At 44.2% G+C, this 24,238-nt stretch overlaps 1 protein-coding gene across 3 annotated transcripts in view; it reads left to right on the top strand.

Annotated features, from left to right (window-relative positions):
- The window catches only part of VWA5B1 (von Willebrand factor A domain containing 5B1), a 106,964-nt gene that overhangs the window by 49,083 nt on the left and 33,643 nt on the right, over positions 1-24,238 (top strand). For all 3 annotated transcript variants that reach the window (XM_075277895.1, XM_075277896.1, XM_075277894.1), the window contains exons 2-9: positions 3,154-3,311; positions 5,863-6,024; positions 8,453-8,672; positions 9,911-10,041; positions 11,824-11,955; positions 12,568-12,692; positions 14,538-14,714; positions 21,193-21,303. In XM_075277895.1, the coding sequence (XP_075133996.1) occupies positions 3,173-3,311; positions 5,863-6,024; positions 8,453-8,672; positions 9,911-10,041; positions 11,824-11,955; positions 12,568-12,692; positions 14,538-14,714; positions 21,193-21,303 (1,197 nt within the window). In that variant the 5' untranslated portion in view covers positions 3,154-3,172. The remainder of the gene's footprint in view (positions 1-3,153; positions 3,312-5,862; positions 6,025-8,452; positions 8,673-9,910; positions 10,042-11,823; positions 11,956-12,567; positions 12,693-14,537; positions 14,715-21,192; positions 21,304-24,238) is intronic.

Below are 24,238 nucleotides of genomic sequence, written 5' to 3'. Positions count from 1 at the left end.
CTGCTGGTACAGTCACTGTGTACATACATTACATTACTTACCCTGTACTGATCCTGAGTTACATCAAGTATTATACTCCAGAGCTGCGCTCACTATTCTGCTGATGCAGTCACTGTGTACATACATTACATTACTTATCCTGTACTGATCCTGAGTTACATCCTGTATTATACTCCAGAGCTGCGCTCACTATTCTGCTGATGCAGTCACTGTGTACATACATTACATTACTTATCCTGTACTGATCCTGAGTTACATCCTGTATTATACTCCAGAGCTGCGCTCACTATTCTGCTGGTACAGTCACTGTGTACATACATTACATTACTTATCCTGTGCTGATCCTGAGTTACATCCTGTATTATACTCCAGAGCTGCACTCACTATTCTGCTGGTACAGTCACTGTGTACATACATTACATTACTTATCCTGTACTGATCCTGAGTTACATCCTGTATTATACTCCAGAGCTGCACTCACTATTCTGCTGGTACAGTCACTGTGTACATACATTACATTACTTATCCTGTACTGATCCTGAGTTACATCCTGCATTATACTCCAGAGCTGCACTCACTATTCTGCTGGTGCAGTCACTATGTGCATACATTACATTACTTATCCTGAGTTACATCCTGTATCATACTTCAGAGCTGCACTCACTATTCTGCTGGTACAGTCACTGTGTACATACATTACATTACTTATCCTGTACTGATCCTGAGTTACATCCTGTATTATACTCCAGAGCTGCACTCACTATTCTGCTGGTGCAGTCACTGTGTACATACATTACATTACTTATCCTGAGTTACATCCTGTATCATACTTCAGAGCTGCACTCACTATTCTGCTTGTACAGTCACTGTGTACATACATTACATTACTTATCCTGTACTGATCCTGAGTTACATCCTGTATTATACTCCAGAGCTGCGCTCACTATTCTGCTGGTGCAGTCACTGTGTACATACATACATTACTTATCCTGTACTGATCCTGAGTTACATCCTGTATTATGCTCTAGAGCTGCACTCACTATTCTGCTAGTACAGTCACTGTGTACATACATTACATTACTTATCCTGAGTTACATCCTGTATCATACTTCAGAGCTGCACTCACTATTCTGCTGGTGCAGTCACTGTGTACATACATTACTTATCCTGTACTGATCCTGAGTGACATCCTGTATTATACTCCAGAGCTGCACTCACTATTCTGCTGGTGCAGTCACTGTGTACATACATTACATTATTTATCTTGTACTGATCCTGAGTTACATTCTGTATTATACTCCAGAGCTGCGCTCACTATTCTGCTGGTGCAGTCACTGTGTACATACATTACATTAATTATCCTGTACTGATCCTGAGTTACATCCTGTATTATACTCCAGAGCTGCACTCACTATTCTGCTGGTGCAGTCACTGTGTACATACATTACATTACTTATCCTGAGTTACATCCTGTATTATACTCCAGAGCTGTGCTCACTATTCTGCTGGTGCAGTCACTGTGTACATTCATTACATTACTTATCCTGTACTGATCCTGAGTAACATCCTGTATTATACTCCAGAGCTGTGCTCACTATTCTGCTGGTACAGTCACTGTGTACATACATTACATTACTTATCCTGTATTATACTCCAGAGCTGCGCTCACTATTCTGCTGGTACAGTCATTGTGTACATACATTACATTACTTATCCTGTACTGATCCTGAGTTACATCCTGTATTATACTCCAGAGCTGCACTCACTATTCTGCTGGTACAGTCACTGTGTACATACATTACATTACTTATCCTGTACTGATCCTGAGTTATATCCTGTATTATACTCCAGAGCTGCACTCACTATTCTGCAGGTACAGTCACTGTGTATATACATTACATTACTTATCCTGTACTGATCCTGAGTTACATCCTATATTATACTCCAGAGCTGCACTCACTATTCTGCTGGTACAGTCACTTTGTATATACATTACTTATCCTGAGTTACATCCTGTATTATACTCCAGAGCTGCGCTCACTATTCTGCTGGTGCAGTCACTGTGTACATACATTACATTACTTATCCTGTACTGATCCTGAGTTACATCCTGTATTATACTCCAGAGCTGCGCTCACTATTCTGCTGGTACAGTCACTGTGTACATACATTACATTACTTATTCTGTACTGATCCTGAGTTACATCCTGTATCATACTTCAGAGCTGTGCTCACTATTCTGCTGGTGCAGACACTGTGTACATACATTACATTACTGATCCTGAGTTACATCCCGTATTATACTTCAGAGCTGCGCTCACTATTCTGCTGGTGTAGTCATTGGGACAGATTTATTATGTTCCTACACCAGTTTTCTTACAGTCACAGATCAGGTGTCCGGGGATGTTGTGTATACTCAGTAAGCCCTCAGACATCCCGCTGTACTTGTGCAGTTGCGGCTTCGGTCCATGCTTCACCTCCTCCCTCCTCTCCTTTTTTATGTTCTTACATTTTGGAAGAACACCAGATTCTGCCTCCAGGAGAGGATCGGATTGTTATCACCTGTCAATGTTTATCCGCTGTATGATGATATTATTCAGACACTTCCCAGAATAAGCAGCGGCGGCAGCCGGCAATAAATCTCAGTGGATGCAGCTCGGCGGTATCTGGCAGGGAGACTGATTTATAAGGAGATGAGAGGAGACGAGTAAACCCTAATGGCTCTGATCTCCATCGCCCTCCCCGAGATGCCACCTACATGTTCCTTTCCTCCATCTTTCCTGCTCATTGGGTGCACTGCGGTAGATGTGGCATCATATACAATCTGTAGCTAGTACAAATATTTGGGACTCAGCCAAGATTTCCATATGCTCAGTGTTGCCCTCTTGTTGCCAAGAGGAGTGGGGGAAGGGAACTGACAACAGTCCTAAGCACATTTCTGCTGCACAGTCGTGGTTGTCACTCCTCCATCTCCATAAACTCCTCTGGTCAGAGGTTTGGACAAACATAAAGTTGCCAAAGATTTTGTGGATATTGTATCTGAGCTACCGTAATATTGAATTCAGTGTTACCCTTTAAGGATATAATTTGACATAGAAAATATGTGACACTACAAGTCCCAGGATGTTCCTCATACTGTCTCTTTTCCACCAGGGCTGCATTACAAGCAAGGATGCCCGGGCTGATGAATCGATTTACGGGCGCCCCCATGCCCCTCACATCAGCTGAGATAAGCGCCTGTGTCAGCGGCTATGCCTTGGGGATGACCGCCTCACTGACCTACAGCAACCCAGAGGCTCAGCCTGTAGAAGGTAAGACTCCTTGTAATATACCGATATACTGCTCACAATGATTAACAGCACTGCCATATAGTGCCCAAATAATATGCAGTAACCAAATAAAACTGGTCCAAGATCTCACATAATACATCCATGTGATCCAAAATAATACTGCCATGTACAGGTTATATACTGCTGAAATAATATGCAGTAACTAAATAATAGTCTATTAAAATCTCATATAATAATACAACATAGTGGCAAGATAATACTGCCATATACAAGCTGTATAAAATGCTGAAATAATATGCTGTAAACAAATAATACTTAATTTAAATCTCATATAATAATGCAATATAGTGCCAAGATAATACTGCCATATTACAGACAACATAATTGTTGTATAGTCCTCCAAATATAGGCAATATCCAAGTAAGTCTCCACAAAAAGCTCACAGAATACTGCCATACAGTGACAAGAAAATACTGCCATTTACAGGTCACATTATATTACCATGTATATCATATACTGTATCCAAATAAAACTGGCTTAAGGAGCCCATACACTACTGCTATATAGTGGCATGAAAATACTGTGCTGGGCCACATAATACTGCTATATGTTACCAATAAATTACTATCATATACAGGACACATAATACAGCCATATACAGGCCACATAATACTGCCATATACAGGCCACATAATACTGCCATATACAGGTCACGTAATACTGCCATATACAGGTCTCTTAATATTGCCATGTACACGCCACATAATACTGCCATATACAGGCCACTTAATATTGCTATATACAGGCCACATAATACTGCCATATACAGGTCTCTCAATATTGCCATATACCGTCCACATAATACTGCCATATACAGGTCACATAATACTGCCATATACAGGTCTCTCAATATTGCCATATACAGTCCACATAATACTGCCATATACAGGTCACATAATACTGCAATATACAGGCCACATAATACTGCCATATACAGGCCACATAATGCTGCCATATACAGGCCACATAATACTGCCATATACAGACCACATAATACTGCAATATACAGGCCACATAATACTGCCATATACAGGTCACATAATGCTGCCATATACAGGCCACATAATACTGCCATATACAGGCCACATAATACTGCCATATACATACCACATAATGCTGCCATATACAGGCCACATAATACTGCCATATACAGGCCACATAATACTGCCATATACAGACCACATAATACTGCAATATACAGGCCACATAATACTGCCATATACAGGTCACATAATACTGCCATATACAGGCCACATAATACTGCCATATACATGCCACATAACACTGCAATTTCCTAGTACCATCTTCACACACTACTAAGGAAGACTAATAGATAAGGGGTTAGGTTTGCTCTTGGTCTTCTGATCTTTGAGGATCCCCTCCTAAACAGGAGCCCTGGACATTTGCCCAGTTTGCCATCCCACAAGCCTGGAGCTGGCACAAGACCAACAACCTGATGTGTTTCTGGGATGTTACATTGTCACCCGCGCCAGCAGACAGCATGAGACGAGCCGCAGCTCCCCGCCATCTGGGGAAGAAGTCATCATCCTGAGCGACTACCCTTCAGAAAAGATTGATATACTGATATAAATAAATCCCATCAATCACAAGCGGGGGGCGCCACACGTGAGCAGCTGCCATAGCGTCATCCAAAGCCAGCAAACCTATATCAGGAATTCTGTCTAGACGCTACTCATGTGGTATTTCTGAAAAAGCTGGGTGACACCCAATATGGTGACGGGTTGTGTTACCCAGCTTTCCCAGCTTTCTGAATGGCAGATCTGGATAATTTAGCGCCCCCTGGAATCCTTATGTGATAGCATTACATTTCATACATACGGAGGCCCTTCTATTATACATTCCAGAGCGGCCCTGTGTCAGCTTTCAGAAGAGCTACAAATACTTGATATCTGAGCAGCAGACACAAGGTCAGACGGTGATGGATCCCAGCGAGTCCTCCGAGAGCGAGAGAAATTCTCATATCCATACAAATGAGGAGATGATTTCTATCTAGTACAGCACAATCCATCCTGCAAACAAATGAAGGTCTATCATAAAGCAGCAGAGATATAGCCTTCCCTGTTCTGCTCTGACCCAGTGTCGGTTTTTACTGCCGTTCTGGCATTCTGTTCATGAACAAGAAGCACAGGATGTAACGAACTGGCGGTGCGTTTCATTAAGATAAGTGATACTAAATTGGCAGAGGATAGATAGAGGTGGAAAAGAAAGGGTAACGTGTATATAAGATACAGACAGAACTGAGTTTCATCTGCAATAATTCTGCTTCTGTAGCTGAAATCTATGGGGAGACATCTTTGCTGGATTATCTACTTTATCTGTGTTCCCTTTGTAATGTAAAGTAGAGCTCTAATTCAAAAAAATACAGTGAATGTAATGAGTAAAATAACACAGCACTCCTAAAGGTAGGAGGTGGTATTACAACACAAGAGTATATAAATAGAAGGAATTGATGTTGGTATGGCCAGTGACTTGCCTTATATTTTCCCTATAGCCCTATTTGTATTTCCCCTCAATGAGCACACGGTAGTGGTCGGCTTCGAGGCCGTTATTTGCAGACGTATCGTGACCGTCCAGATTAAAGACAAAGCGAAGATGGATGAATCCTACTATGACTACTGCAGCTTGTCCAGCGGGAGACTGCCTGACGGGAACGGTGAGAAACTCAGTATAACCTTCTCATGCTGCTGTGAATAAGCCAGTCTTGTAGGATACTGTCTTCAAAGCAGCGTATCTAAGCCTGTCATGGGGAATACTAGCTATTAATTATGTAGGATCTCCCTGTGTGATACTGTATCAGCTGCTGTATCCAAGTCTATCATGTGCGATACCATCTACTTCAATATATAAGATGATAATGGGTGAGATCCCTGTACTGTGACATCACTGTGTGTATTATATCTGTACTGTGACATCACTGTGTGTATTATCTCTGTACTGTGACATCACTGTGTGTATTATCCTGTACTGTGACATCACTGTGTGTATTATCTCTGTACTGTGACATCACTGTGTGTATTATCCCTGTACTGTGACATCACTGTGTGTATTATCTCTGTACTGTGACATCACTGTGTGTATTATATCTGTACTGTGACATCACTGTGTGTATTATCCCTGTACTGTGACATCACTGTGTGTATTATCTCTGTACTGTGACATCACTGTGTGTATTATATCTGTACTGTGACATCACTGTGTGTATTATCCTGTACTGTGACATCACTGTGTGTATTATCCTGTACTGTGACATCACTGTGTGTATTATCTCTGTACTGTGACATCACTGTGTGTATTATCCTGTACTGTGACATCACTGTGTGTATTATCCCTGTACTGTGACATCACTGTGTGTATTATCCTGTACTGTGACATCACTGTGTGTATTATCCCTGTACTGTGACATCACTGTGTGTATTATCCCTGTACTGTGACATCACTGTGTGTATTATCTCTGTACTGTGACATCACTGTGTGTATTATCCCTGTACTGTGACATCACTGTGTGTATTATCCTGTACTGTGACATCACTGTGTGTATTATCCCTGTACTGTGACATCACTGTGTGTATTATCTCTGTACTGTGACATCACTGTGTGTATTATATCTGTACTGTGACATCACTGTGTGTATTATCCTGTACTGTGACATCACTGTGTGTATTATCCCTGTACTGTGACATCACTGTGTGTATTATCCCTGTACTGTGACATCACTGTGTGTATTATCTCTGTACTGTGACATCACTGTGTGTATTATCCCTGTACTGTGACATCACTGTGTGTATTATCCTGTACTGTGACATCACTGTGTGTATTATCTCTGTACTGTGACATCACTGTGTGTATTATCCCTGTACTGTGACATCACTGTGTGTATTATCTCTGTACTGTGACATCACTGTGTGTATTATCCTGTACTGTGACATCACTGTGTGTATTATCTCTGTACTGTGACATCACTGTGTGTATTATCTCTGTACTGTGACATCACTGTGTGTATTATCTCTGTACTGTGACACACAAGATAATCATCCGTATAACACACATGTAGGAGAGTTAACCCAGATTGAAGTTGTGCAGGCACAGTACCCACGTCTGACCTGTAGGTGTCACTAGAGAGACCTCTGTGTCCATTAGAACATACCAGAAGCGGATACACATGGATGGCCGCAGTCACATGGCTGATATGTGAGCAGACAGGACATAAGGAATGCTCGGTGATATCTCCTCTCCTTGCGCTTATTCATTTTATTTGTCTCCGTGACAGTTTTCCTATAATCCGTATTACTGTGTGCCAGGCGTGAGGCCATTATATGCAGGTCGTCGTGGCCCCATTTCCAGGTCATTAAGTTCAAGCGCTTAGATTTCTGGTCAGCGAGCGACACAGCAGGGGAAATGTAAGTTCCTCTCCCCGGCCGCGGGTTAATCGTGGTTATGAAACCATTAGGGCAGCCACGTAGCCGAGTTGCCAAGGAAATCTAGTGCATTGCATAAAGTCGATAGAATATAATGATGATCCGAGATGAAATTCCGTGCGTCAAAACAGCGGGAGAATCGGCAGCGGAATAATGGGCGACCGGCGGTGGAGGATAATAGAAAAAAGACGGATATCTAGTCAGTGGTTATGTATGGTAATTCCAGGAATAGTCACCGGTCACCGCTGTATAATACTCTACGATTATTGTCTGCCGTGTATCTAACATCATGGGCTTAGATACACGACATCAGCGCTGGAGTAATGGGCGACCGGGGCTGCTGTCTGCGTTACGTACAGTCACTCTCTATCTATAGAATATATATTCTCAGCCAGCCATTGTTTAGAAATGTGTAATATTTTGATGCTTCAGTAGTTCTGGCTAATAGATTCTTACAGCCAGCAGGTGGCGCTGTTAGCCAAATAAATGTATTTTAGTCGCTGACCAGACTCCTTTGTATCTGACATCTAGTGGTCACTGTGGGTACTACTCTTGTAATAATAAATCAGTAGCTATCACTTTTATTGATTTCCATACACAATGATGGGGGTGATGGTTCCTTGGATTTGCTGTCATTTACTTGTGTCTGATTGTTTCATTATACAGGGAGGATTCTTCTGGATGAGGATTTGGAAAGAATCATCTTTGTGGCCAACCTTGGAGCAGTTCCAGCCCAAGAAAGTGTATCCGTGCTGATCAGCACCTCCTCTGAGCTCCCAACACTTTCCAGCGGGGCTGTCCGAGTCCTCGTACCACCAGTTTGTGTCCCCCGGGTGTCACACACCTCCTCGGATAGCGCCTTAGCCTCTGTGTCTCCCTTAAGATTGTAAGAAACTTCTGATAATATTTCTTGTATAAGTTGAAACATTTTCTGAGTAACTGAGGAAAAACAGACTGAACTTCAGGTACAGTAAAGCTACTAGATGGAGACAGAGTCACAGGTAGAGACAAGCCGAAAGTAGTCAGCGACTGAGCCACAGGTAGAGAGAGACTGAGTCACAGGTAGTGAGCAGCCAAGCCACAGATAGACTATGATAGAGTCACAGATAGAGACAAGTCGTAGGTAGTCAGCGACTGAGCCACAGGTAGAGAGAAGCCAAGCCACAGAAAGACTGAGATAGAGTGACAGGTAGAGACAAGCCGCAAATAGTCAGCGACTGAGCCACAGGTAGAGACAGACTGAGCCACAGGTAGAGACAGACTGAGCCACAGGTAGAGAGAAGCCAAGCCACAGATAGACTGAGACAGAGTCACAGGTAGAGACAAGTCGCAGGTAGTCAGCGACTGAGCCACAGGTAGAGAGAGACTGAGCCACAGGTAGTGAGAAGCCAAGCCACAAATAGACTGAGACAGAGTCACAGGTAGAAACAAGCCGCAGATAATCAGTGACTGAGCCATTGGTAGCGAGAGACCAAGTCACAGGTAGAGAGAGAAGCCAAGCCACTAATAGACTGAGACAGAGTCACAGGTAGAGACAAGTCACAGGTAGTCAACGACTGAGCCACAGGTAGAGAGGCCAAGCTACAGATAGGCTGAGACAGAGTCACAGGTAGAAACAAGCCAAAGGTAGCCAGTGACTGAGCCACAGGTAGAGAAAAGCCAAACCACAGATTGACAGAAACTGAGCCAAAGATAGACATAGACAAGCCACACGTACTCTGCGGCTGAGCCACAGATAGAGAACGACCATGCCACAGATAGACAGAGATTGAGCTCCAGGTATAGAGAGACCGGGCCACAGATTGACAGAGACTGAGCCATAGGAAGAAAGAGAACGAGCCACAGGTAGAGAATGACTGAGCCACAGATTGACAGAGACTGAGCCACAGATAGAGAAAGACCAAGCCACGGATAGAGACTTATCTATAGGAAGAGAGAGACTGAATCACAAGTATTTAGAGACCAACACACAAATACAGAGAGACTGAGCCACAGATAGTGAGAGACAGAGCCACAAGTAGGAAGAGACTAAGCCACAGGTACAGAGAGACTGAGAGATAAATGAGATCTTTCCACTGTTCCGCCTCTGTCCGTGGCTCTGTCACTCATGTTTCGTCCTTACAGGAGAGAGGCTGGATTATGCAGCGGCACCAAGAAACTCTGCCTGGCCACCTTACTGGAAACAGAGGCTATAAATGCCACCGAGTACGAGCTGACCTTCCACCTGGAGATCCGAGCACCCTACCTGTTAGCAGGTAAGTGACCACCAAACAGACGGCAGAAAACTATAAGATGAGTGAAGCTGAGGAGTTAAGGGGTAGCTCCGACCCTCCATACTAAACACATCTACGAAAAGAAGCTTATCCTATAAACTGAGCAATGGGAAGAGATAAGACTAGGCCAGAGGCATAAAGGGGCTGCGGGGGCATTGTCCTGGTTATTGAGGGGTGTCAACAATCCATTCTGTGTGACCACAGCAAGGGCAATAAGCTGAATATTTGCCCCTTGTGAAGAAAAGTCTGGACTCTGGAGATAGGTAGAGACAGACTGAGCCACAGGTAAACTTAAAGGGACGGTCCACCTTTTCAACGATATTTTATTGCCCCAGTACATCTATAATAAATAAATTAAGCAACTTTGCAACTATTTCGGAAGGTATGCAGCTCCTATGAGGGCCAATGTGCGTACATTGTTGCAGATATAAGCACACCCTATGTAGTCTGACCCTGCAGTCCTATATGTATGCAGCTCCTATGAGGACCAATGCACCTGCATGGTTGCAGATATAAACACACCCTATATAGTCTGATCCTGCAGTCCTGTATGTATACAGCTCCTATGAGGACCAATGCGCCTGTATGGTTGCAGATATAAACACTCCCTGTGTAGTCTGACCCTGCAGTCCTGTATGTATACAGCTCCTATGAAGACCAATGCGCCTACATGGTTCCAGATATAAACACACCCGATGTAGTCTGACCCTGCAGTCCTGTATGTATACAGCTCCTATGAAGACCAATGCGCCTACATGGTTGCAGATATAAACACACCCTATATAGTCTGATCCTGCAGTCCTGTATGTATACAGCTCCTATGAGGACCAATGCGCCTGTATGGTTGCAGATATAAACACTCCCTGTGTAGTCTGACCCTGCAGTCCTGTATGTATACAGCTCCTATGAAGACCAATGCGCCTACATGGTTCCAGATATAAACACACCCGATGTAGTCTGACCCTGCAGTCCTGTATGTATACAGCTCCTATGAAGACCAATGCGCCTACATGGTTGCAGATATAAACACACCCTATGTAGTCTGACCCTGCAGTCCTGTATGTATACAGCTCCTATGAAGACCAATGCGCCTACATGGTTGCAGATATAAGCACGCCTTGCATAGTCTGACCCTGCAGTCCTGTATGTATACAGCTCCTATGAAGACCAATGCGCCTACATGGTTCCAGATATAAACACACCCTATGTAGTCTGACCCTGCAGTCCTGTATGTATACAGCTCCTATGAAGACCAATGCGCCTACGTGGTTGCAGATATAAACACACCCTATGTAGTCTGACCCTGCAGTCCTATATGTTTGCAGCTCCTATGAAGACCAATGCACCTGCATGTTTGCAAATATAAAGACACCCTATGTAGTCTGATCCTGCAGTCTTGTATGTATACAGCTCCTATGATGACCAATGCACATGCATGGTAGCAGATATAAACACACCTGATGTAGTCTGATCCTGTAGTCCTGTATGTATACAGCTCCTATGAAGACCAATGCGCTTACATGGTTGCAGATATAAGCACGCCTTGCATAGTCTGACCCTGCAGTCCTGTATTCTTCTTCAGACTGGGAACAATGGTACCATAACTGCAAAGTCAGATTGAGATACATAGTTCTGCATAGGAGCTGAATACCTCAAATGGCAGGAGTTTTTTTTTACCATGCTTTAACCCTTCAATCCAACGAATGAGAGAAACGTAACCAGAGTTGACAGCCGGGTAATGTGGACCACATGTCCTTGTCTTAGGTGTCGAGAGTCCCACCCATGAGATCCGAGCTGACGCCGACCCCTCAGCTCCTTCTGCCAAGAGCATCATGATCACACTGGCCAACAAGCACACGTATGACCGTCCCGTGGAGATCCTCATCCACCCCAGCGGTAAGGGCCTTGTGTCTGACTGAGGAGCCTGAAGGTTATATGTGAGGAGGAAGGGTGAGGAGCCATCACCACGCGGGGCTCCTGGGAGGAGATGGAGCAGATGGTTCATTAGATCTTCATCTTTACTGATGACATAAGATTTATGTTTCTTCATTCCCAGCTGACACATTGTCACGTCTCCCATATTGTCATTGCCACTGATAATATTCCAGCAGATCTTGTTATATTGTATCACTAGATCCCTGGCTGGAGGACGGGGCTGTATATTTAGGCCTCTTATGGGGGGAAACAACAAAAAATGCTGCACCTAGATCATGCAGGTATTGCAGTTTAGCACCATTGAAGTGAATGGGGTCGAGCCGCAATACCAACTACAACCTGTGGACTGATGTGGCACTGTTTTAAGAAAAAAGCAGCCATCGAACTGATTTACAGCTTATTCAGACAGACATCCGGCCATATTATGTGGACCCTATAACAGCCACAAATCCCATCCCGACCACAGGTCTGATATCCCAAGCTTGCAGCATGTGTGAACAGGCCCTTACAGTGATTAAATAAAACCTCATCTTCTGCATTCCCGTTTGGCTACATTATTGGTTGTATGTACAGAGCCGCATCTGCCGCACATCCTCATGGAGGACGGCGATATGACCCCGTACGAATACGAACAGTTCTTAAGAGGAAAGAGCGACTTCATCCGAGGGACCAAGAAGGACCCGAGCCCAGAGAAAAAGGTGACGGAGCCACGAACAATGTCAGATTTATCATAGACTTTAAGAGTAGATATTATATATATTGTTGAAGGACTATATACTTTGCTTATTTTGTACTTGCTTTGAGTTGCGTTCTCTTATACTCCAGTCACATACAAAGCTGCCTTCAAAATGCCCTTAGAAACAGACAGTGGTTACTGTACTGTCATGCTAGAGTGCACCATCAGCATTTTCAATGCAGCTTCGGATGTGACTAGAGGGTGATGAATGGAAACAAACCTGTTTGTATTGAAAAGCTGAATAACAGACCTCATCCTGTGCACACAGCTGTAGTTTGTTACAATGTGTCAGTATAGATAAACTACTAGACAACAGTGTGTACTGCTCTATGCTTAGGACACGTCTAAATAAACGCAATGTGATATACGGTCTATGGTCATGTGATATACGGTCTATGGTTATGTGATTTACAGTCAATGGTAATGTGATGTGCAGTCCATGGTCATGTGGTATACAGTTCATAGTCGTGATATACAGTCCATGGTCATGTGATGAACACACAGGTGCAGAGCTCGTTACAAGGCAGATGTCTAATTACTGTCCTGTGACTGTAACGAGCTGTGCAGCTGTGTGTTCATTACATGACCATGGACTGCACATCACATGACCCTGGACTGTTCATCACATGACCATGGACTGTTCATCACATGACCATGGACTTTGTATCACATGACCATGGACTGCTCATCGCATCACCATGGACCGTACATCACATGACCATGGACCGTACATCACATGACCATGGACCGTACATCACATGACCATGGACCGTACATCACATGACCATGGACCGTACATCACATGACCAAGGACCGTACATCACATGACCATGGACCGTACATCACATGACCATGGACCGTACATCACATGACCATGGACCGTACATCACATGACCATGGACCGTACATCACATGACCATGGACCGTACATCACATGACCATGGACCGTACATCACATGACCAAGGACCGTACATCACATGACCATGGACCGTACATCACATGACCATGGACCGTACATCACATAACCATGGACCTTACATCACATGACCATGGACCGTACATCACATAACCATGGACCTTACATCACATGACCATTGACCGTACATCATATGACCATGGACTGATTTTTATCCGCTGGAAGTAAACAGAATGAATGACAGCAAGCAGAGATCTAGAAAACTGTGAGCCATTGATACAGAAAGTATATTGGAAAATGGCACAACTTTTTATTATACAAACAATACCATTTGTCTTTCAATATTGGTCTGAAAGTGGTCAATCCCTTTAAATAATGGTAGTAGATTTCCTACACCAATTTCTAAAACACACACTGAGGCAAAACTACTAATCCCAGCATGCCCTAACAGTCACGTGTTACCAATATCACAACCCCCAGCATACCCAGACAGCATAATGTTGCCAAACAACAATTCCAAGCATACCTTGACAGCAGAATATTGCAGAACTACAATTTCCAAGATGCTGGGAGTTGTAGTCATGCAACAACTGAAGAGCGGCAGGCTGGGGAACATTGGTGTACACTGGTACCTTGTAACAAACCTTCAGCAGTGAGCAGGAGTAGGTCACAGTGGATTTTCAGCCCTATAATGTTTCCATACCTTGACAGCAAGTAGACATGTTCATTCTACAATGATTTCCAATGACATATCTTGTCTGTGATAGTTTATTGGAGATGTCGGTAATGGTAAGGATGGCGTCTCTCCAGCTGAGGATGGGTAATTAATTGGATCTCGGGGGGGTAATTACTTTTCACGCCTCTCAACACATTTCCCTCTTTATTGATAGACGGAGATTATCCGCAAGCGTCTCATTAAGGACATCTGTCATAACCCAGTCGTGATGCTGAACTTCTGTCCGGATCTGCAGACTACTCAGACCGACCTCAGCAAAACCCAAGGAGAATTCATCTTCCTTATTGACCGCAGCGGAAGTATGAGCGGAGTCAACATCACCAGAGTCCGGGTAATGTAGGGGAGGATGACTGTAACATCAGTGTAACCTGAATCACAACCAGCCGCTGTATCATGTCTGAGAAGTTGTCACAGCTCCGCCCCCTATCACTGACATAATGTAATATAATGACATTGTGACCAGACATGAGAACCACACACCTTATACTACAGTGACCATATGGAATGTGTGGTGCGCTGTGCGCTCCATGCAAAATTTAGTTCCACCCATTTCTACTTTGACTGCACCCATTCCCATACATTTCTCTTTGTGCCCCCACACAGTATAATGCCCCTACAGTCTCCCTAACATGAAATGCCCCCACATTATAATGTCCCCCTACAGCTACAACCACAGTTTAATGTCCCCCTCTGGCTGCCCCAGGTTTAATCTCTCCAGTTTTAAACTGTGGTGTCAGCTGGAGGGGGACATTAAACTGGGGGTAACTGGAAGGGGGCATTAAACTGTGGGGGTTGTTGATGAGGAACATTACAATCTACCCCCAGTTTAATGTCCTCCTCCAGCTTCCCCAAGAGTTTACAAACCCAAAATCCCATCCATTTGTCCAAGTTTAATGTCCTCCTTTGTCTACCCCCAGTTTAATGTTCCCTCCATCTGTCCCAGTTTAATGCCCCCTCCAGCAGCCCCCACAGTTTAATGTCCCCCTTCATCTACCCCCACAGTTTAATGTCCTCTTCCAGCATCCCCCACAGTTTAATATCCCCCTTCATCTACCCCCAGTTTAATGTCCCCCTTCATCTGCCCCCACAGTTTAATGTTCCCATCCAGCAGCCCCCACAGTTTAATGTTCCCATCCAGCAGCCCCCACAGTTTAATGTCCACCTTCATCTGCCCACACAGTTTAATGTTCCCCCCCAGCAGCCCCCACAGTTTAATGACTCCCCCTTCATCTGCCCCCACAGTTTAATATCCCCCTCCATCTGTCCTCACAGTTTAATGTCCCCTTCCAGCAGCCCCCACAGTTTAATGTCCCCCTTCATCTACCCCCACAGTTTAATGTCTCCCTTCATCTGCCCCCACAGTTTAATGTCCCCCTCCAGCAGCCCCCACAGTTTAATGTCCCCCTCCAGCAGCCCCTAGAGCTTAATGTTCCCCCTCCAGCAGCCCCCAGAGCTTAATGTCCCTCTTCATCTACCCCCACAGTTTAATGTCCCCCTCCAGCAGCCCCTACAGTTTATTGTCCCCCTCCATCTACCCCCAAAGTTTAATGTCCCCCTCCATCTACCCCCAGTTTAATGTCCCTCTCCATCTTTGCTCCACACACCTTATACTACATTAACAGTCATTCCATCTATTCCTGCTGACAACCAGCCTCTGTATCATGTCTGAGGGGTTGTCACAGCCCCGCCCCCTGATCCTGACATCACTGAATATAGTATAATAGTAATATAATGATCTCCACACACCTCACTACTATAATACTAGCCATTCCCTCTATTACTGCCGGTAACCACAGCTGCAGCCACCATGACATCATTTCCCGGGGGGGGGCTCAGATGCGTCACCTCTCCTGCAGACCCAGCTTTTCCATGGAGACACAGTTCTGTTTCTCTGGTGATGACCGTGCCGCCATCTTATTGCTAGAAAACACTCCTGAGATGTGTGATCGCACCTTGCCTGACTTGTTGCTGGCTTCTAAGGACTCAGCTTTAGATTCCTGCTGAGAGATGAAAGAACATTTCTTGTAAGAGAGAACAATCTCCAGTAAATATACCCTCGCCCCCTCAGTGACTGTGAAAGCTGGGTGATACCCTCTAGCTATCGATAGAGCTGTCACTCAGCTTTCCTACAGTCCTCCATAGATCTGCCTGGTTTTATAACATTGAGGGGAAGTATCACGAGGCAGATGTGTCAGGTTAGGGCAGCTCAGGGTTAATTCACCTCTTCTGGCTGCGAAGGGGGTGATAGAGACGCCTTGCGGGTTTGGAGACAAGCAGCGCTGAACTACCTCCCATGTGACCCCATTAGCTGGCATATACATAGTCCGCTGTGGAGGGGTACTTCATGCCGCTAATAGAGCACCCACTGGGTGATAGGTCAGGGATGAGGATTTGGGCCCAAGGATCCATGACCAGAGGAGGCCCAGACCACTTTCTATCCATCTCAGCGTGAGTGGTATATGGGGGTACCAGCGACTACCCTGTCCAAATTCTACTATGTGAAACTACCCTTATAAAGCTACATGTACATGGTAACTGGGGAATAGCTATACGGGGGGCAGTGGTAGCTGCCGTCACAGGACCCTAAGAGAACCCCAAAGGATCACCTGTATATAGGACAAATCACTCTTCTACGTAGGTAAGTAAGGGCCCCATTTCAGATTTTGCATTGGGAATTGCATGGTCATTTAGGCCGGGGTCACACAGGGAACCTGAGGCGGCCAGTCCAAAATACGGGTAGCTGCAACTGGATGCTGATGCAGTGCACCGGAATCCAGTCACGCACTCCGCTCCGGATTAGGCCGAAATGAATGGACCTAAAGGGGAGGAGGGAGTTTCTTCAGGCGGATGTTGCAAGGTGACTCTGCCTGAAGAATGTGCATGTCCATTCTGACCGACTCCCATCGATTTCAATGAGAACCGTCTTTTTGGTCAGGATTTTGAGACCGATATGGCCTTAAAATCCTGACCAATGAGAGCTGTGCACCTGACATGTTCAGAATCCCTCAGTAGTGCAGCCTCAGGTTTGGCTTAAAACAATCAGATCTCAGTATAGAAGAAAGTTTTTTTGTTTTCTGTCTATACTTGAGGGGCTGAGGGCATAAAATAACACCAGAAGGGGACCCATTTAGATTTTTCAATGTGTCCCCCTACTTCCCCGCCACTGCTTTATATTCTGCTAAAGAAAAGTAATGAATGAGACTGAGCAGAGATGGCCGGCAGGATGAGAAACAGACATCAACTCGTGAAGACAGAGAGAAGAAAGCAGAACAATGTAAGAAGAGGGATGAGACGGAAGAAGAGCGAGGGAGGAAGAGATAACCAGGCTGATACATTGTGACAGCCTGACGCTCCATAACAGCTGCTGATCGATTGAGTCTGAGGAGCCAAGAAGATCTGAAGACAAGTGTAAGGAGCACACAACAGGCAGACACAAAGGAAGGTTCCCTGCACCGATACGGCGTCTCCCGTCAGCCCGCACCCCTCACCCGCACCCGGCCTGTATTATACAGGCAATAAGTAGATGTATAATTATATTCACTGCCTAAAATATAATTAACACCCAGTGTCGCTTCCTGTAACCAACTATTGAAGCAGCGGCGTCTGCGGAATCAGGGGAATCAATTAATGAGCAAATAGGAGGTTAGAAACGTCTCTGGAAATAGAACGCAGACCCCCCTATAGCGAGGAACCGTTAACCCCTTATGGGCTGCATGAAATATGTATCCATAGGGTCTTCAAATTTGAACATAGCTCCCTCTTGTGGTGATGGCTGATATCATCACAACCTGCCCCTATCCCTTACAAGTGAGATTTGTGGTAAGAACTTCAGGTCAGTACCCCCTCCCCTATTTACTAAGGTTGAGCTTGAAATCGGCCCAAGACCGATTGCCTCATACTACTCCAAAGGTATCTCCCCCTCCCACTGTGGCAAATATGGGCCCATAGCGAAATATTCTGCAAAAGATGTGTAGGGGAATGGTATTGAGCACCAAAGAAGGGGGACCTACACTGCCCCCACTTCTTCCTCATTCACAGCTCGCCATATGCATTAGGAATATAGATGGAGTCAGCACCGCAGGGTCACCATCTCTATTAGCCTTGTTGACCTCATTATCTCCTGCTAGTATTAATGTTTTTTCTCTTTTATTGCTTTGGTGAGAGGGGCCGTCATTCTGTCACTATTTATTTATTTGAATAGAATTAAAGAATCCCCCTCTCTGCTGCCGGGTCACCAGCAAAATAGATTGTGACAGAAGGGAAAATATTTTATTAGGAAATTGCTCTAATTTCCCCAAGGCGCCCCTATGGAGTCAGCTAATCAAATAGCGTCACCACTATTATCTAGTCAGCAAAACAAGGGTTAATTGCAAGCATTGTGAAAACTAGCAAGATGGGGTGACAGAGGAGCCAGGGGAGGTGAATTAACCCTGAGCTACCCTAAAGTGACAAATCTGCCTCATGATACTTCCCCTCAAAGGTCTTGTCCAATTCTCTTCATCATTTAACTTTGTAATTAATGTACATATTGTATTATACTCCAGAGCTGCGCTCACTATTCTGCTGATACAGTTACTGTGTACATACATTACATTACTTATCCTGTACTGATCCTGAGTTACATCCTGTATTATACTCCAGAGCTGCGCTCACTATTCTGCTGGTGCAGTCACTGTGTACATACATTACATTACTTATCCTGTACTGATCCTGAGTTACATCCTGTATTATACTCCAGAGCTGCGCTCACTATTCTGCTGGTGCAGTCACTGTGTACATACATTACATTACTTATCCTGTACTGATCCTGAGTTACATCCTGTATTATACTCCAGAGCTGCGCTCACTATTCTGCTGGTACAATCACTGTGCACATACATTACATTACTTATCCTGTACTGATCCTGAGTTACATCCTGTATTATACTCCAGAGCTGCACTCACTATTCTGCTGGTGCAGTCACTGTGTACATACATTACATTACTTATCCTGTACTGATCCTGAGTTACATCCTGTATTATACTCCAGAGCTGCACTCACTATTCTGCTGGTGCAGTCACTGTGTACATACATTACATTACTTATCCTGTACTGATCCTGAGTTATATCCTGTATTATACTCCAGAGCTGCACTCACTATTCTGCTGGTATAGTCACTGTGTACATACATTACATTACTTATCCTGTACTGATCCTGAGTTACATCCTGTATTATACTCCAGAGCTGCACTCACTATTCTGCTGGTACAGTCACTGTGTACATACATTACATTACTTATCCTGTACTGATCCTGAGTTACATCCTGTATTATACTCCAGAGCTGTGCTCACTATTCTGCTGGTACAGTCACTGTGTATATACATTACATTACTTATCCTGTACTGATCCTGAGTTACATCCTGTATTATACTGCAGAGCTGCGCTCACTATTCTGCTGGTACAGTCACTGTGTACATACATTACATTACTTATCCTGTACTGATCCTGAGTTATATCCTGTATTATACTCCAGAGCTGTGCTCACTATTCTGCTGGTACAGTCACTGTGTACATACATTACATTACTTATCCTGTACTGATCCTGAGTTACATCCTGTATTATACTGCAGAGCTGTACTCACTATTCTGCTGGTACAGTCACTGTGTACATACATTACATTACTTATCCTGTACTGATCCTGAGTTATATCCTGTATTATACTCCAGAGCTGTGCTCACTATTCTGCTGGTACAGTCACTGTGTACATACATTACATTACTTATCCTGTACTGATCCTGAGTTATATCCTGTATTATACTCCAGAGCTGCACTCACTATTCTGCTGGTACAGTCACTGTGTACATACATTACATTACTTATCCTGTACTGATCCTGAGTTATATTCTGTATTATACTCCAGAGCTGCGCTCACTATTCTGCTGGTGCAGTCACTGTGTACATACATTACATTACTTATCCTGTACTGATCCTGAGTTACATCCTGTATTATACTCCAGAGCTGCGCTCACTATTCTGCTGGCACAGTCACTGTGTACATACATTACATTACTTATCCTGTACTGATCCTGAGTTACCGTACATCCTGTATTATACTCCAGAGCTGTACTTACTATTCTGCTGGTACAGTCACTGTGTACATACATTACATTACTTATCCTGTATTATACTCCAGAGCTGCACTCACTATTCTGCTGGTACAGTTACTGTGTACATATATTACATTACTTATCCTGTACTGATCCTGAGTTACATCCTGTATTATACTCCAGAGCTGCGCTCACTATTCTGCTGGTACAGTCACTGTGTATATACATTACATTACATTAATTATCCTGTACTGATCCTGAGTTACATCCTGTATTATACTCCAGAGCTGCGCTCACTATTCTGCTGGCACAGTCACTGTGTACATACATTACATTACTTATCCTGTACTGATCCTGAGTTATATCCTGTATTATACTCCAGAGCTGTACTCACTATTCTGCTGGTACAGTCACTGTGTACATACATTACATTACTTATCCTGTATTATACTCCAGAGCTGCACTCACTATTCTGCTGGTACAGTTACTGTGTACATATATTACATTACTTATACTGTACTGATCCTGAGTTACATCCTGTATTATACTCCAGAGCTGCACTCACTATACTGCAAGCTTCAGAGCTAAGATTTCCCAGCATTCTCTGCTCAGAGCTCCGTCTAGTGATTTGCATTATGGAATAGATGGCAGATATTCCTCAGCACATGTGACTTGTATTCCTGTATTCTGATATAACATAACATCGTTCTTTGCTCGCAGGATGCCATGCTTGTCATTTTAAAAAGTCTGATGCCAGCCACGCTCTTCAATATCATCGGTTTCGGCTCCACCTTCAAGTCCTTGTTCCCCTGTAGCCAGAGCTATAATGAGGTGAGTCCATGTTAGCCATCAGATCATGGCTTTCATTTTCCTAACCTTAATCACAAATATCAAAGTTGCAATCTGACTGGTCACCACAGGTGGCGCCATTGTATTCCTAAGTGCGGCAGGATAAGGATGCTCGGCTTCAGGTTTGGCTCTTGCCAGTAATAATTTATGTTCTGGGAAGAATAAACAGGATTCCTAGTTTTACTTCTCATGGGGAACATTTCCTGCTCGCTGTGAGATTATATACATTGTATAGACTGTATTTACATTGTATCCGTGACATATTACATGTCAGGCAATGAGAGAAGAAGATCGCCACCTGCTGGTTAGAACTGGTCAGATTTAATGAGACTATCACAGAATGGAGGCTTTGCAGTTTACTTATTTAGAAACTGCGTCAGTCATGGGATGTATCTATTGAATGGGGCTGAGCTGCAATACCAGAAACAGCCATGGTCAGGAGAGAGGTTCCCATCCACAGACAGGGTTTTGCGTCTCGTCAGTGCGGAGTAGGTGAAGGTGCGGATGGGACCTTCTTCCTTACAGAGAAGTTATACCGACTTGGCTGTTATTCCCAGATTACGCCCTAGGTATAAACCTTCCAATAGGTAGCGCTAGGAGCGAATTCCTCTTATTCACCAATGAGGTTTTGGCTGAGGCCCCACATTGCGGAAACACAGCTTTTTTGTTGCAGATTTTGTTGTGTTTTTTTGAGCCAAAGCCAAGAATGGCTATAAAAGGAATGGGAACTCTATAAAAAGTTCTTATATTTCTCCCTTCTGCTCAATCCACTCCTGACTTTGGCTCAAAAAATCGCACCAAAATCTGCAACGAAAAAAGCTGCGTTTCCGCAATGTGGGGCTTCAGCCTTTATTTGTTTTCCTTCTACAGTGCAGAAATAAAACCACCACGCAGCGCTTACATAGAAATGCCATACAGTGCCTACAGAGTACTGTCATGTAGAGCATAAATACATTCACCATACAGTGCTTACATAGTACTGCCATACAGTGTCTACAAAATACTACCATACAGTTCAGAAATACAACCACCACACAGTGCTCACATAGTACTGCCATACAGTGTCTACAAAATACTACCATACAGTTCAGAAATACAACCATCACACAGTGCTTACATAGTACTGCCATATAGCGCCTACAGAATACTGACATACAGTGCAGAAATAAATCCACCACATACTGCTTACATAGTGCTGCCATACAATGCCTACAGAATGCTACCATACTGTGCAGAAATAAATCCACCATACAGTGCTCACATGATACTGTCATGCAGTGTCTACAAAATACTACCATACAGTTCAGAAATACAACCACCACACAGTGCTCACATAGTACTGCCATACAATGCCTACAAAATACTACCATACAGTGCAGAAATACAACCACCACACAGTGCTCACATAGTACTGCTATACAATGCCTACAAAATACTACCATACAGTGCAGAAATAAATCCACCACACAGTGCTTACATAGTACTGCTATACAATGCCTACAAAATACTACCATACAGTGCAGAAATAAATCCACCACACAGTGCTTACATAGTACTGCCATACAATGCCTACAAAATACTACCATACAGTGCAGAAATACAACCACCACACAGTGCTCACATAGTACTGCTATACAATGCCTACAAAATACTACCATACAGTGCAGAAATAAAACTGCTGGGCTGTCTCCTGGTATGTTGCATGCTGCATGAAGAGATGAATCGGTTAATTTGGTCATTAGCACACCGGGGGCTCTGCTCTAATGTGTGTGTCCCTTTAAGAACATCTCCTTAGTAACTCTAAGACAAAAGGCTGCGTTCAAATCGAGTATTTTGGTCAGGAAAAATCTGCTCAGAATTCCTGAGGTGTTTTTTTTTAGGTGTTTCCTGAAGCGTTTTTCACTTGAAAAAATCAATGCAAGTCAATAGGAGGAAGAAAATCCACCTGGCGTTTTTTGAGGCGGTTTTTGTCAAAAATGCCTCAGGAAACACCTCAGAAAAAACGCCAGGTGGTTTTTCCTCCTCCCATTGACCTGCATTGGATTTTTCGGGTGCAAAACACCTGAAGAATGGACATCATGACATCATTGTTCCCAGATCAGTTCAGGTTATATATAATTATCCTGCAGTTCTCCTTTATTCTGAGCTTCCAGGTTCATGAATGTAATGCCAGAACTGCAGTGAAGACTGACACTTCCATAGGCAGAGCGGTTAATGAGATGAATAGGTCATCGCCTCCTTGAATCGTTTGTCCTGGATGATATTTAATTAAGGGAAGTCATTAACGTCCCCGCCAGGTCATCCTGGATCTGTAGTCTGGTGCAGAATATTAAGGAAAGCCGCGTTGTTCTATTTAAAGCCCGATTTAATCCTGGCCCGTATTATCTGTATAGTGGGGATTATGGGAAGGGAATTCCTGCCATAATTAGGTTACAATCTGTTGTGCCGGTCTGTGCCTGGTGCCACCGAGCGCCCTCGCCCTACTAAAGTATAAACTGGCGGCGGCCTCTTTGCGGTTTTCAGGGCACTGGGGAATTTACAGGCTGAGGCTTTGGGCAGGGCTCTGGGCTGAGACGGCTTCATCGATCCTCCGCCCTGGACGTGTCTGACGGGAATATTATAGTCAGTGACAGGGATGAAGGGAAATACAGCAGCGGCAGTGACTGCTGGGGAACTACAACTCTCAGCATGCCCTGACAGCTGCAGGAACTGGCTGGAGACCACTGCATCAGGGGCTGTCTGCACAGACTGGGAGTTGTAGTCCTACAGCCACAGAGCCATAGCTAACAGACCGCTGCAGTATGTCAGTGCACGCTGGGAGTTGTAGTCCTACAACCACAGAGCCATAGCTAACAGACCGCTGCAGTATGTCAGTGCACGCTGAGTGTTGTAGTCCTACAGCCATGGAGTCATATCT

This window comes from Leptodactylus fuscus, chromosome 6 (assembly GCF_031893055.1).
Source record: "Leptodactylus fuscus isolate aLepFus1 chromosome 6, aLepFus1.hap2, whole genome shotgun sequence".
Lineage (NCBI taxonomy): Eukaryota > Metazoa > Chordata > Amphibia > Anura > Leptodactylidae > Leptodactylus > Leptodactylus fuscus.
Note: the sequence above shows the minus strand (reverse complement) of the source record. Positions and strands in the feature narration are given on the sequence as shown.